The 15,225-nt window shown below is 45.9% G+C and overlaps 1 protein-coding gene across 1 annotated transcript in view; it reads right to left on the bottom strand.

Annotated features, from left to right (window-relative positions):
* Window positions 1–2,016: 2,016 nt before the first annotated feature.
* Window positions 2,017–15,225, bottom strand: part of Stac (SH3 and cysteine rich domain) — a 123,021-nt gene continuing 109,812 nt past the window's right edge. Inside the window, exons 9-11 of the mRNA XM_041677362.1 lie at window positions 11,467–11,518; window positions 11,230–11,367; window positions 2,017–3,308 (exon numbers count right to left, since the gene is read on the bottom strand). Coding sequence (XP_041533296.1) covers window positions 3,210–3,308; window positions 11,230–11,367; window positions 11,467–11,518 — 289 coding nt within the window. The 3' untranslated portion in view covers window positions 2,017–3,209. The remainder of the gene's footprint in view (window positions 3,309–11,229; window positions 11,368–11,466; window positions 11,519–15,225) is intronic.

Genomic DNA, 15,225 nt, shown 5'->3' with positions numbered 1-15,225 from the left:
AGCCACCATGTGGACAAGACATCTATACCTGGTCTCTCTTTCCAGCCACCATGCAGACAAGACCTCTATACCTGATCTCTTTGCAGCTCCATTTTCTATGTTAAAGGTGGAACCAATTTCTGGTAGCAATGTTGGTGGGGAAAGAGAAATTCAGTTCCCTGCTTTCTGGAGCCTTAAGGAACGTCCAGTCAGTTCTTCCTCACACATTCGCTAACACAGAGCTGTGTTCCACAGTGAGGGGCAGGGCACAGCTGTCCTGGCGTTGAGGTGGCCCTGTGACTCACAGCACAGATAGTGAGGAGGCACACTGTCCCCCTCAACTCATAAGAGTGTCCTCCGGACTCATAGTAGCTCTTGACACTTTCTTCCCATTTCCTGTCCCTGCCCCAGCAGTTGTCCCTGAGGGTCCTCACCTCACCTCCAGTTCAGCTACTTCTCACATCTTGGAAACCATCGAGAATTTGGTAGGCCACCACTGTCCTTGACCTTGTCGTCCCTGCAGGCAAGCAGAAGAGGACAGGAAAGGTCCTGACCCCAACCTCTTCCCCTTTCTCTTACTCCCCGCTCCCCACCATGCATGTGTGAGAGCCATCCACAATGTTCTGTGCAAAGCATATGGCGTTTGCCTCTTGTGTTTGGATGACTCTAGACCTTTGGAGAATGCTGCACATCTGGCGTTGGAGGCTTAGCTGCCTGCCAGTACCCAGCGTCAACACAGCTTTTGTGTCTCACTGTACAAAGTGAATACATGTCTTCTTGGGTTGCGATGGCAAAGCCTCCTGTCCCACTTACCTGTTTCTGAAGAGCAACTAAGTTTAAAACTTACACTTAAAAATACTTTATAGGCTTAGATTGATCATATATTTGTGACTCAAGTAGCGGTCAGCAGTACAACTCCCCATTGCTTTGTCATTGCCCCAACAATCACTGAGGTTGGGGCCCCCAGCTGCTGAAGTGTATGGTCTTCGCATGGAGACCCCATATAGTGACCCACATAGGTCCTCCACATGTCCTCCTCATGTGGTGTCTCAAGATCCCAACAGCGCATCCTGCTAGGTCAAGGCAAAAGCTGTGAGTTTTGTGAGCCAGCTTCATTGTCAGCCGCTGTCACTTCTGCTATATTTCACTGGCTACTTAAGACTAACCCTGATTCGGTGTAGGGGGAGGCTCCTCAAAGACAAGAACACCAGGAGGCAAAGGCCACTAGGGAGATCACCTGGGAGGCTGGATGCCATAGCTTCTATCTATTCAACTTCACAAGCTTGTGTTAAAACACAAATCTGGTAGCCCTGTACCAAAAGCCTGTGGTGGACGTGGATCCACAAGAAGAGGACAAGACACACGTGGTTCACATTCCTTCTGGCCACTAGATTGTCTGGATTAAATGGAGAATTGACTGGAGGCAGAAAGTGTCTGTCCTGCATGTTCAGAAGGCAGCCATGTGATCCACCTGCGCTCCCCCAGGATTGCGCCTGTGAGCCTGCTTTTACAGGTGATGTCGGATGCGGATGAACATGGATGCTGGCTGCAGAATGGGAGTAAGGCATCAGGGCACCTGTGAGACCAGCTGCAGCCGTAGCTCAGCTCCTGACTTCACTCTGAGCAGTAACAAAAACAGTACAGACGAATGATTCTTTGGTCTAAGGAAAGAGGCTGACACACCCTGGATATAGTCATCTGAGTCTTTAAAACAGAAAAAAAAACAAAAAACAAAACAAAACAAAATATTAGCTTTTGGGGGTCTGGGACGTAGTTCAGTTGGCAGGATGACTTCCTAGCATGTATGAAACTTTGTATTCAGTTCCCAGCACTGCATGCATGGGATGCGGTGGTGCATTCCTGTAATCCCAGCACTAAGGAAGTAGGGGCAGAAGAACCAAAGTTCAAGGTCCATCCTCAGCTATGCAGTGAGTTTGAGCCAGCCTTGGCTAGAGAGCCTTTCTCAAATAAGAAAACCAACCATGCAGCAAAACATAGCAGAACCAAGCTCCAAACCCAATGGTTCTAATGATTTTATTGCTCAGTGGCAAAATAAATCAAAGCAACGTTAATTTCGAAGTCACTGTGAATCACATTTAAACATATCAGTGACTGCTAGGAAGCAGGTCTGAATGCTGGGACCGGGCTTGGGAGGAAGGCATCGCAGTGTGGTATGTTCTTGTAAACATCGGTACAGGTCGAGAGCAATTTCCCTTGGTGGTGTGAGCTAAGCTCCAGCTCCCTCCGTCTGTACAGAGACGAGCATCACAGGTTCGTTTCTGCCTCACACCTGCCGGAGCTAGAAACGCTGCCCTAGAGAAGAATGGGGTCTAAATTGGCTACATTTATTCTAAGATGTTTGTCTCAGAGGCGCTGCCCTGTCCCTGGTTCCTTGCACGGTGGACTCACCCTCCACAGTGGAGTCCTACAGGCTGCACAAGGGAAGAAATGATGCTCCTGATACAGAGGCTATGAAATGAAAATGGAGACGCTCTGCTCCTTCCCATTCCCAGCCCCACCTGCTCTGGGAAAGAATGCCCCGTCTGAAAGGGCTTCACAATCCCATCCGTAAGGACTCTTTCCCTGTCCTCACTCCCACTTCTTGTTGCTGCCTGGTTCTGTGCCTCTGACTTTGCTCTGTCACCTGAATGAGTCACTGAAGTAGCAAGGACTCCCTGGCAAGCTCTCTGTAGTAAGTCAGATCTTTGTACCGTGTCCATTCAGCCCTGCCTGGGATGTGCTCCAAGGACCGAAGGGAAAGAAAGAAGATTCCAGCCAGCAGATAGATCCACAAACTAAGCAGGGGCTGGAGTGAGGCCTGGGGTGTTGGGAACAGGAAGGTTGGCCTTCTTGGTTGTCTGCAGGAGCCGTGATGTTGATTGGCCAGCACTGGGGACAGTAGTCTGGAACCAGAGTGACAGTTGGCTACTCAGATCCAAACTTGTCAGTAGGACCACACCATGACAGAAGCATATTCCAGCCTTGCGCAGGTGCGTAGGGAAGGAGCTGAGTCCTGGGGCAGCCTTGGCTATGGTCCACTTACTGCCCCCAGCTGCCCTCAGCTCTGGGATGCTGCTCTCTGGCAGTCTGGATGTGCCATGCAGTGGGTCTGTTTCCAGACTGCTACCACAGTCTCAGGTCTTGAGTTCTTCCCGTTTCCTGGGCACTCTCTGGGTGGACACAGTGAGATCAGCGGAGCTGGCCTCCTGCACTTGGAGGGACTGCCACGGTCACACGTTTACCAGGACATCCAGCGGGACCAGGCCTCTCTTCTTCCCACTGAGGACTCTGATGAAGCCGTCCTGTTCTTCCTCAGAAGTCACACAGATCTGAGTGTGAGGGAGAGAGAGGAAAGGCTTCAGTTCAGCGAGAACAAGCAGGGACCTGCAGCAGAAGCTGCTGCTGATTGAGTATACAGGAACACCCAGCTGAGAAAGGAGACGTGGCTCGGTTGGCAGTGGGGAAGTCGGGGGTGGCGATGTGAGGAAATGCTCAATAAAACATTACATGCAAACCTGGGTTTGGAAACAGGCCTAGATGCAGAATATTTTCTGGGCTCCTGCTTTATGAGTAAGGAGTAACAAAACGGCATTAAATCCGGTGACTCCCCGAAGAGGCACCATAAGGAGAGGATGACAAAAACGTCTCACGAACTGGCACAAGGATCGCAAGTTTTCAGTATATTATGCCGAAGACCCAAAATAATAGCTGTCACTCACTGGTTCCTGTCCAGTGCTTGGAATTTTACATGTGAACTGTATAGCACCAGGAAGCCAAGACACAATTTTATTACTAGCTCCAGGCAAATAAACGTGAGCATCTCTCATACACCAGAGCAGGCACCTCTGTGAGACTCCAAAGGAAGCAGTGGAAATCCATTCAGGTGTTCTTGCTATTCACTGTTCACAGGCCAGTGCAGGGCAAAGAAGGGGGAGGCAGCCAGATGTGTGAGGTGGCCCCTGGGGAGGACAGTTCCCCCCCTTCCGTGAACCACTGCCACAGTTGAAAGGCATGCCTTGGTGAGTATTTCCTAGAGACAGCCCAAGATGTGGCTCAAGAGCTCCCTGGAAAGGGACAGAGTTTGAAAGATGCCGCAGTGGTACGGGAAGGGAAGAGACCAGGCAAGTGTGCGGCTCAGCTGGAGTGAAGTCACAGGGCTCTGCACATGGACGGCTCCGCTTTGAGGTAAGGGGTCTACCCTGACCTGGTCAAGATCTGCACAGAAGTTCAGTTGAGGTAGCATTGCTTTTCCAAGGCGGCTGGCTGGGAAGGAACTGGGTCATGTTTACAACCCAGAGGTAGCAGCACCTACTGGTAAATGGAACCTGGATGAGGTTCCAGCAGAACCTAAAGCTGGACCTCTAGGGTCTGGAACATGCACCAGGCTGGTATGTGAGCTGTGTTTCAGAAACCTGACCGCAAAGAGGTTTAAATCACACCCTGGGAGGAATTGATGTCAGAGAGCAGAGGGTGTGCCAAGGGTGGCACAATGTCCAGATGTCTGTCATCTGTGAGACAGAAGTAGCTGGAGATTCTGCTGGATCTCGCTGGAGCCTAACATAGGTAAGCTGAACCCAACTCAGTTTTCAAAGACTGACGTTTGCTTTTGTCCATTCCAGAAACAATGGCACACATACTCTTTATACCAGGACTTGGGAGTCAGGGGCAGAACAAGGGGTTTGAGGCAAGCCTTGGCTACATAGTAAGTTAGAGACCAGCCTGAGCTACACAATAGCTTGCTCACAAAACTACAAACCAAACCAAACACAAATAAAAAGGTACATAACACGTTTAGTGTAAATGCTGGGGGCAGCCTGAGGACAGCTGTGCATCTTGGGAGCAGCTATGAAGTCAGACGTTGAGTGAGTAGCTCTAAGCGGGGTGAGCAGGAAGACAGCAGCCACTACTGTCTATCTTTGGGGTGGCACTCGCCAAGTGAAAATGGAAGATGCTAGTGTATTTGGGGCAGTGAATTCAGAAAAGAATACTAGTGGGACACACATACACAGACACACAGAAAGACACACAAAGATACACACACAGATATACACACAGACAGACACACACAGAAAGACATACACAGATACACACATAGACACACACAGAGAGATACACACAGACACACACACAAACACACACACAGACACACACAGAGACATACAGATAGATACACACAGACACACACAAACACACACACAGACACACATAGACAGATACACACACACAGACACACACAGATACACACACAGACACACACACAAACACACACACAGACACACATACACATAGACACACACAGAGACACACAGACAAACACACACACACAGACACACACACACACACACCACACTCCTTGATCTAGCCTTTCGGGTGAGCAGGACCTTGAAAAAGACATTTAAGCAGAGAAGAATGAACATGAAATAAAAATGCACCTGACAAAGTGCAGGGCAAGGGGTCAGCTGTGGCAGCGGGTACCTATAGTTCTAGCAAAGGCAGGCAGATATGTGAGTTCAAGGCCAGCCTGGTCTACAGAGTGAGTTTCAGGACAGTCAGGGCTCAGACAGATGGACAGACAGACAGATGGACAGACAGATGAGTTCAGTGTGGTCTGGACAGAGGTGGATGGGTGAAGAGTGGAAGGGAAGGTGGCAAGCACTGTCAAAGCTTGGAGCATACTGGAAATATAGGCCATGCTACACCCTGCTGGGCCCCTCAGCTCACTTTCTGACTTGTCTCTGTGGCCAGAACTGGGTCAGAGCCAACCGCTAAATAATCATTGACAGTAGAATGGGACCAATTTGGTCAACTTAGAATTGCCTGGGTCACATAGGATGTCGGTGGGTCACAAGAGTCAGGCTTGGCGCTGCACCATGGTTGAAAGGCAAAGGTGACAGCTGGCAGATGCTGGAGAGTTTTAAGATGACAACTGAAATGGTCAGATTTATTGAAAATGGTGTTTTCTCAATTCTCTTCTATCTCTTTCCACATCCGTTTTCTTCCCTTCCCCTCTGCTATCTCTACCCCTCTTTCTCTTTCTATCCATGTATATACATAATTAAAAATAAAAGGAAAAACCTAAACCTTATCATATAATAAAAACCATAAGTTACTAGATTTGGCCAATATTCCAAAGTTTGCCACTCTGAAGTATGTACAGCTATTAAAAATTATATTTTTATAAAACTAAGTAGAATTAGACAGTATAAATAAAATATATTAAACTATGCACTCAAATGAAAACTTGGCATGAAATACTCAAAGATTTTAATGCCAATAATAACTTGATGGTTGAATTGCTGCAGTTGCTATGTTCTTCTATCTTTAAAAATATTATTTCCTAAATTTCCATATAATTAATTTCAGTTTTAAAATCAAAAAATAATTTCTGGCTTTTTTCCCCCCACAACACAAGGAATCTGTGAAAACATTTCTACAGCTATGACAGACCCAAGGATGATATTATAAAAATGATTTAAAGGAATTTGAATTTAAGTAGGACTATTTTTAAGCTTAAAAAAATGAAGAAAATTCATCCTGTCAAGGCAGGCTCCTACGTGTTCATAATGGATAACTTAATTCCATCTGGAAACAAGAGCTCTGTGGATAAACAATGTAGTAATTATGAAAGATTAACCTCAGAAACAGAAATGTGATTTAATAAAAAAGCACTGCAGTTATTTTCAGAATCAATTTTCTCCCATTCCTCTGTTAATGGTTACTTGTCTCTTTATGTTTTTAGACTTATAAATATCACACTGGCTACTTTCTGGGGCCCATGGGGTGCCTTACACTGGTGTTTACCACTGCAGATGAATCTCCATTGAGACCTGCTCTGGGTTAGGATGGTAGAATATGACTTTTGTTAAACACCCACGGTGTCCAGGCACTGTGCTGTGGTGGACACAGTGAACTCTCGGTCTACATTAGGAAGATCTACTATACTGATTTTTTAGGTGACATTTAGAGGTGACTATCAAATCCCCACAGGCTACAGATCCAATTCTATATGACTTTGCCATCAACGACCTTCCTCCTATATCACATTTCTTTAAACATAAACTAATAATGTAAGACGTTCAAGTGGATGTCAAGTTTGAATTATTTATTTATTATTGTTATTATAGCACTGATTTTTGGAGTCAGGGTCTTACTATGTATGTAGCCTCAAGTAGTCTCGGACTCACTATGTAGACCAGGCTGGTCTTGGACTCACAGAGATAAGCCTGTTTTTGCTTTCTGAACGCTGGGATAAAAGGTGTGCGTTGCCATGCCCAGATCTAACAATAATATTCTTAAATTAAGGCTCTTGTTTGATCTCATGTAGCCCAGGCTGGCTTAGAACTCCTGATCTGCTGCCTTTACCTCCCAAGCCCGGAGATGGCAGAGCACCACCTCAGCTCAGGTTAGAGGCTTTCTTATACCTGCAAATAAAACCAACAATCAGCATTTCCACCTTTCCCTCATCCAAGTCCATGTCTTCACTGAGCCCCAGTCAAGGTGGGAGAAGTCTATGTTTGTTGTGTGGGGTGCGCGTGGCATCCAGAGACGTGGCTACAGCGTGGTGCGGGGTGTGCCTGGCATCCAGAGACGTGGCTACAGCGTGGTGCGGGGTGTGCCTGGCATTTGTGTGAGCAAGGGTGGGAGGGTGGACCTGCGAGGACTGAGAAGTGAGTGTGATCAGGGTGTGCATTGTATGAATTTCCCAAACAACTAATAAAAACATGCCTGAGGGTGGGAATGTGCTCAGGAGAGGTGCTAATGTGGGCAAAGAGGCCCGTGTTTGCATTTGTATTCTTGCCTGGCACTCACATGTGCCCCTGAGTAAGGCACATAATCTCTGTTGGAATCTACTCCCTATTTTGTAAAATAGAAATCCTCCAAGGTTAATCCACACAATTCACAGGGCATGTGAAAAGAAGACGTTATAAATATCTGAGGTTAAGCATCTTCCCTGCTTCATTCATGGAGGTGGTGATTTGGCTAGTCTTGTTAGCTCCTTTTCCCTGGGGGTTCCTTAGTCACTTGACCTCTGGGAGGACACTAAGAATTCGACCTCCTGTCCTCACACTTACACAATAAGTTCTTTACCCTTGAGCCAGCCTCTCCCAGTTCTTGCTATTACATTTTATGCCCACTGAAAAAGACCCTGCCTGTCTTTCCTGGGTCTCTCTAGCTTCCTCAAGCGTGGAAGGTTTGACGCACCAGGTGACTCAGGGGCTCACCCTGCCCAAGCTTCCTCCAGTCTTCTTCCCTTGGTAGAAATGAGAACATCTTGTCTCCTAGGTCAGTTTTGCTGTGTTTCTTCTTGGGCCTTTGTTCTGCCATAGGTCATCCAATGCCACTATCCCCTGAGCTTCAGGGTAGCCCCTAGTAGTGGTGGGCGGTTGCAGTGGTGAGGGCAAGGTGAGGTGGGCTGGAAAATTTTGATCTTTTGGGTACCTTGGTCATACCTGATCTCCATCACTGCGATATTAAGGCCGAATAAGGCCAAGGACCCCCTGCATCTGCATCTCTGCTCTTTCATCTTTCAGAGAATTTTCTTTGAGAACTATGCTCATCTGGGCACAGCAGCAACTGGATTCTGGTTCTGATCTCTGTATTCTGTCTATAGCATTAGCCTCACACTCTCCAAACTCTTCCCCTAAGGGAAGTCTTATTGTTGACTACCCGCTGTCACCGTGAGATTGTCCCTAATTCTCACCATTATGAGATTACTTTGAAGGCTGTCATTCCTTGCCCAGCTTCCCCACCCTCCCACCGCGCATAGATTATTTTCAGGAGCTCATTGCAGAAAATGGAATTATAGCATGCATAGGACTGACTAATTTTCATGGTTCTTAATACATGGTCTGAAGTAACTGTTCAAATTGAGCGGACTGACGCACACTCGTAACTACAGAAAGTCTATTTCACAAATTCCACCTGCAACTGTTGTTAAGATATATTGGAAAACAGTGATCTTATTTATTGGTATATTATTTTTAATAATTTTTATTTCTTGACTTTAAAGGGAATAGACAATTTTTTCCAAAAGTTTTTTTCATTGTATTTTTTTTTTTTTTAGATTTTTCCTTTAGGCATTCTAATGACTAGTCACAATGAAAAGGTGAATCATTGTTTTTGTATGGGACTTCTTTTCTTTTAACATTAGAAAGCAAGCCCAGGGGCTTGTGTTCTATCACTGAGCTATATTCTAAGACTTTGCTATTTTGAGACAGGTTCTTGGTTCAGTCTGGCTTTGAACTCACTATTTATGCTGACCTCAAACTTGAGATTTTCTTGTTTGTGTTTCCTGAATGTTGGAACTGTTTGGTGTAAACTACACGTCCAGTGTGGGGAAGCATTTGTCAATTAGATAATGCTATTTGGAGCTACATATGGAAAAGAAAATGGTTGATCAAATTGAATAAAACAGTATTTTTGAAAAATAAATCAGTTATAATTAAAAAGTAATGACAGATCGTGTGTGTGTGTGTGTGTGTGTGTGTGTGTGTGTGTGGAGAGAGAGAGAGAGAGAGAGAGAGAGAGAGAGAGAGAGACTTAGTAACTATCTTTGAAGGTAATTCCCCAAAATGGGCGAGGAAACGGCTCAGGGGTCGAGAACACTGACTGCTCTTCCATAGGACTCAAGTTCCATCTCCAGCGCCCCCATATTGACTCACAACTGTCTATAACTGCAGACCACAGGCGAGCCAATGCCTCATTTGACCTTCACGGCACCCGACATGCATGCACTGCATAAACATCTATGCAGGCGCAGTCTCCACATGCATGAAGTAGAATAATAAAATTAAAGAAATTACATCCAATACATGTTTGGGACAGCTGTACTGAACAGACAAGTCTTAAATTATGAAAGCATGTTTCATTCTTTAAATTCTTGTAGACTGAGCCTTGTAATTCCCACATTTTCAGGTAGAGACCCACTACCTGGAGGATTGCTACAATCACTACACACCAAGAATGCAGAAAGAGGCCAATTTCTGACCCCCAAACTGAAAATTGCAATCAACTCTGAGGCTTCATTGAGAAGGACAGGAAATGTCAAACTCTGGCTCCTCACATCCTCCTCTGACTTATCCAGAACTGTCCTGGAGACTGGCACAGGCCATTTTCCTCTGCAGTGAAGATGAGGTATGAGACAGGAAAAAACAGAAGCACGGCAGAAGGTCAGCCCCTCTGTGCTGGAAGGGAACACACAGAGGAACAGGACAGTGCTGAACTCTGACTGTCCTGTTTGTTTGTTTCTATCTGTATTCCAGAGCTGAGATAAGGAATCCAGAAGGAAGTAGTTTCAGGATACTATAGATGTGGAGGTCTCAGGAAAACCAACAACCTCACAGAGAATGTGCAGGTCAACATAGCAAAAAGGTACCAGGAACTTGTAGATGAGTACAGGGAGATGGGCGGAGTCTCTGTCCAAGGTGGTTTTCTGTCCATGTTTTGTCCCTGTCTATTATGTGAAAGTGGATGGCCTTCAGGGGAAACATAGAGGCTTAGAGTCTTGATTAGGAGATCTGAGAGGGCTCTGTGTGTTTGGAGCCAGCACGCCAAGCCCTGTAGCTCAGCAGCACACGAGGACAAAGCTTTCTCATTAGTGATAACACATAGGTGGTCACAAGCCCAGAGTGGAAACAGGAGTGGCCACTAACATCAGTAACTTGTAGTCCTCAGACAGGAGAAGGGATGAGATGCTCTCTTATGACAATCTGCCATTACATACGCTTCTTCTCGGACAGACACCGCTAAGGCTCTGTGGTTTGAATGAGAAATGTCCCCTACAGGCTCCTGTATTTGAACACTTGGTCTCCAGTTCCTGGTACTGTTTGGGGGAACTAATGGGACCTTTAGGAGGTGGTGCCTTGATGGAGGAAGTCTGTCACTGGGGGCGGGCTTTGGAGCTTTATTATTTATTCCCACTTCCTGTTCTCTCTGTCTCTCCTTCTCCCTCCTGTCCCCTCTGCTTCCTGGGTTTGAATGAAATGCGATCAGTCAGCTTCCTGGTCCTGTTGTGTGCTTTCATCTCCTTCCCAGTCATTATGGACTCCAACGTTCTGAAGATCCAAGCTAAAACAACTCCTCTTGTCCCTAAATTACTTTTAGGTATGGCATTCTATCACAACGATAAAAACTAATTAAGGGTCTTGTATGCTGGATTCTCGCTACCCCACACCATTGACACAAGGTCATCTTTTCTCAAGTGACACACTTGGTCTCCGGCTTGTTCCAGCTTGTGTCTGCTTTGCTTACCTGGTTTTCTTTCAGTGTTATCTGTCCCTGGTCTTTGCAGCCAATGAAGGTTCTAACACACCTATAAATCTTCTCATGCTCTTCTACTCTCTGAACAAAGTTGGCCGGAAAGAAACCAACCCTGTCCCGAATTTTTCCCTGAAATGGAAGAGGAGGTATTCAGCGGCCAATGTAACATTTACGGTTACTGTCATCACCAAAGGATTCTTATTTCTTTTTAAAGACCGAGATACCTACTTTCCACCAGTCTTCATTGGAGTCCTCTAGCAGAGTAATCATGTCTCCTGGCCTAAAAATGAAGAATGGATGAGTTGGGTGGGGAAGTGAAACAAGGAAGGGAAAATTGACTTTGATGTGAGATGGTTTTTCATCCACTCACGCAATCCTAAAATAAACAGAAATAAAACAAACACCATTTCACTGGCTCTTCCCTCCCAAGAAAATGGAAAGCACATATAATTTCTGTGCCTTATTTTTTAAAAAATGGTGATTATCTTTACTTTCAGTACATGAAGATCATATTTACATTTCAAAAAGACCCAGATTTTCAGTGGTTAGGAACACTGGCTGCTCTTCTCGGTTCAATTCCCAGTACCCACATGGCAGCTCACAGCTGTCTATGACTTTAGGTCAGGGGATTTGACACCCTTGCAAAGATATATATGCAGGCAAAACACAACACACATGAACTAAAAATAAATATTTCTTAAAAGGAACACACAGGGGATCGGGGTGGCAAGGTGTCATGTATGTTGACCAACCTGGTCTCATATGTGATACATAGCTAAGGATGGTGAAAGCCTACATTTTCATGTTTGCCTCTTTAGTAACAAAATCCCTAAAGCCACTCCTGATTGCTAGAGATGAGAGAGTGGGCCTCACACCTGTGAGAGGTACTGCACCGTCTCAAGATAAGGAGAGGAGAGGAGCTCTAAGTCTTCCCTGCGAAGGACTAGAGCTGTCAGTGTGACTGTACACTGCAGAGCCAGCATCAGCCAACATCACGGATTCTGCCCAATTCAAGACCTAATACTACATTGTTGCCCAGGCTGGCCTGGGATTTACTATGTAACCCAGGCGTGTCTTGAACTCACTGCAGTCTCCTGGTTTTAGCCTCCTGATGCTGGATGCTGAGGCTATGCCGCAATAGTCACCTTTTCATTCTGCCTGGGTTTGCTGCTCCCAGCCAGGAATTTTTCAAGACTCGTCCTCGTCCTCTCCTGACAGACTTTCTTTTTATTTGTATGGTACCAGAAGCACTCTTTAAGAAACTCATTGTTGACTTTCTTAGGTGCTGGGATAGAGCAGAGCAGATTTCTATGCTCATTTTGCTATTCTAATTCAGCCTTTTCTGCTCTCAGCGCCACATCTCAGTTACTATCTGTTTCAACCTGGGGTTCCCACTAAGCGTCACTTCCTGCTGCTCCAGGATAAACTCTGGAAACAGAGATCAGGGAAGCTATCAAATTTAGTCAAGGGCAGCTCCGAGAGAAATTGGGAAGACTCTTGTCACGGATCTCCATCTATGGAAGGTGCAGGCATGTAAAGGGTGTTTATGGAACTCCAAGGGGTCATAGTGAAACAATGGGTATATTTTTCTCCAAAGCTCTCCTTCCTTTTTCTGCTCCACTTCCTCTTCCTCCTCTTTCTCTTCCTCATTCTCCCCTTCCTCCTATTCCTTATCCTCTTCTTCTTCTGTGTGTCCAGTGTGTGCAAGTATGATGTATGTGAGCATGTGTGAGCGCCATGATGATTGCATAGGAATCAGAGGGCAGCCTTGTGTATTGGTCCCCACCTTATTGAATCAGGATCTTTGGTTGTTCACGAATGCACTGCATATCCAAAGCTAGCTTCCTTAAGGAGTCACCATGGATATTCTCCCATCTTATCCTAGGAGTATTTGGGTTACAGACACACTCTACCATGCCTGGGTTTTACATGGGTCCTAGGGGATTTGAACTCAGGGCCTTATTCTTCACCTTAGGTGACTTAGACACTGAACCATCTCCCCAGTCCCTTTCTTCTTCTGAAGCCCACTGACCTTTGACCTCTGCCTCTGTTGGAACAGCTATGCTTTCTTTCACAGTCCCTGTGAGTGCTTCAGGATTTAGAATCTCCCATGAAGAGGATGGATTACTAAAAGATGAAGAATGCAGGCAGAAGTCACGGTTTCTGCTCGCTCTGTTACAGCAGCCCTGCAGCAGTAAACACAACAGACTTTCTGCCATTTCAACAGTCGCAGCTGCCTACTGATGCCACCAGAGAGAGATGCTGAAGAAAATCGCTCTTTCCCAGGTGAGGGATTTAATTAAGTACCACGGATGAAAGTCATTGTAGCCAAATCTGCTAAGCTCCAGCAGATTTTACTTAACCCCGTAACCTAAGAAACGGCACATCAGTATCAAATGCAAAGGCTTTGCTGATGGTTTGATAGAGGCTGTAAGCAGGGGATTGGAGCGGGAGACAAGAGAGGTGCCTTTCCTAAGGATAAAAGACGAGGCTGCTTGCTTTAAATTTCAGTATCAGAGAGCAGCTAGAGACCCAGCCTTTAGAGTGCTTTGAAGTGGACAGTCCCAGAGCATCTGCCCCGTGCTAATTAAACTACCCGCTGAAGAAGGCACACAGCTGAGATTACTTCATCCGCGATAGCATGAATACCTCTGACAATGTTGTTCCCAACAAAAGATCCTGACCAGAACCAAAAAGTGCTTGGGGAGTGAAGAGTGCTACATCAATCCATGCATTCTGTGCTTTTTAGAAAACTCACTTCCTCATTCAACAAATACCCACAGAGTGGCTGGTTCTGAAAGAGTCATTTCACTATACCCAGTACGCACTGCAGAACAAAACCCTTGGCCCAGAAATACACCAACGGTTTGCGTGGTCTGAGTTAACCTTTAATCTAGATGCAGTCTAAATGAGCATTTGGAAGGAAGTGAGACCCAGCTGCCTCGGTGCATGCAGAGACTCCCCACACTTGGAGAGGAGATGCTAAGGAGAAAAACACCCAAGTCACAGTCCCACAGACAAGGCTGCTGAGTACCTGGCTTGAAGGGCAAGGCTGAACTCTGGGATGATGGCTTCTGTGTCCACTCCCTGGGTCTGATCCACTTTCTTTACATGTTACCTGCTCTCTGGGTAAAGCGTGATTTAAAGATCCTCTCTCTGTCCCTGCTGATTGGATGGTTCTCAGTGACAGGTGGTAGCGCTGACTTGGCACTGTAGTCACAGTACACACTGCAGAACAAAACCCTCGGCCCAGAAATACACCAACGGTTTGCGTGGTCTGAGCCTCAGTTTCCTGACCTTGAGGGTGAGTGGAATCCAGCAAGTTGGGGGCCTCTATTTTCAGACAAACACATTATTTTATACAAGTGAGATAAGGAATGGAAGGGACTTAGACAATCCTTCTAAATTAGGGGTGGGCCAGAGAAAGAGTAGGGACAGAAACATTGGTTTTTATTTTAAACACTAAATTGCATCAATGTTTACATAAAATATTTAGGCAAGTCCACAATAAGTTTTGGTTATCATTACTCTTAAGCCACAATTACAGCTTTCAGGATGTTGGTAAACTCAAAAGCAGAAATCTATAAACTGTGAGTTGACAGTGAGCATCTTCCATGATTGACAAGCAAGTGCCCAGGGTGGGAGTAGGGGGTTAGGGACAGAGCCAGTGCGAACCTGGATCTAGGCAAAAATCCCAGGTGCCTAGGCCTCTGATCCTGAGCTATCACAATGATATGCTTTAAGTTTGTATGTTACACATAATAAACACATAATGAGACATAGTTGCTTTGCAAATTGTTCTGTGGACTGAGAGAGAAAACTATGCGGAAGTCTTTGGCACTATAAAATCACTAATTCCATCGCAAGCCTGTCATTTTCCACTTAGAGTCAAGACGATCTAGTGTGTGTGGCCCCCCTCTCTCTCTGATGTGGTCTGTCTGTTTCCCTGGCTGACCTTGAACTTGTAATCAATCTCTTGCCTTCGCT

The sequence above is a fragment of the Microtus oregoni genome, unplaced genomic scaffold (assembly GCF_018167655.1).
Source record: "Microtus oregoni isolate MIOR12 unplaced genomic scaffold, Mior012 000028F_ref0000031, whole genome shotgun sequence".
Taxonomy (NCBI): domain Eukaryota; kingdom Metazoa; phylum Chordata; class Mammalia; order Rodentia; family Cricetidae; genus Microtus; species Microtus oregoni.
This window is presented reverse-complemented; position numbering and strand designations above follow the sequence as displayed.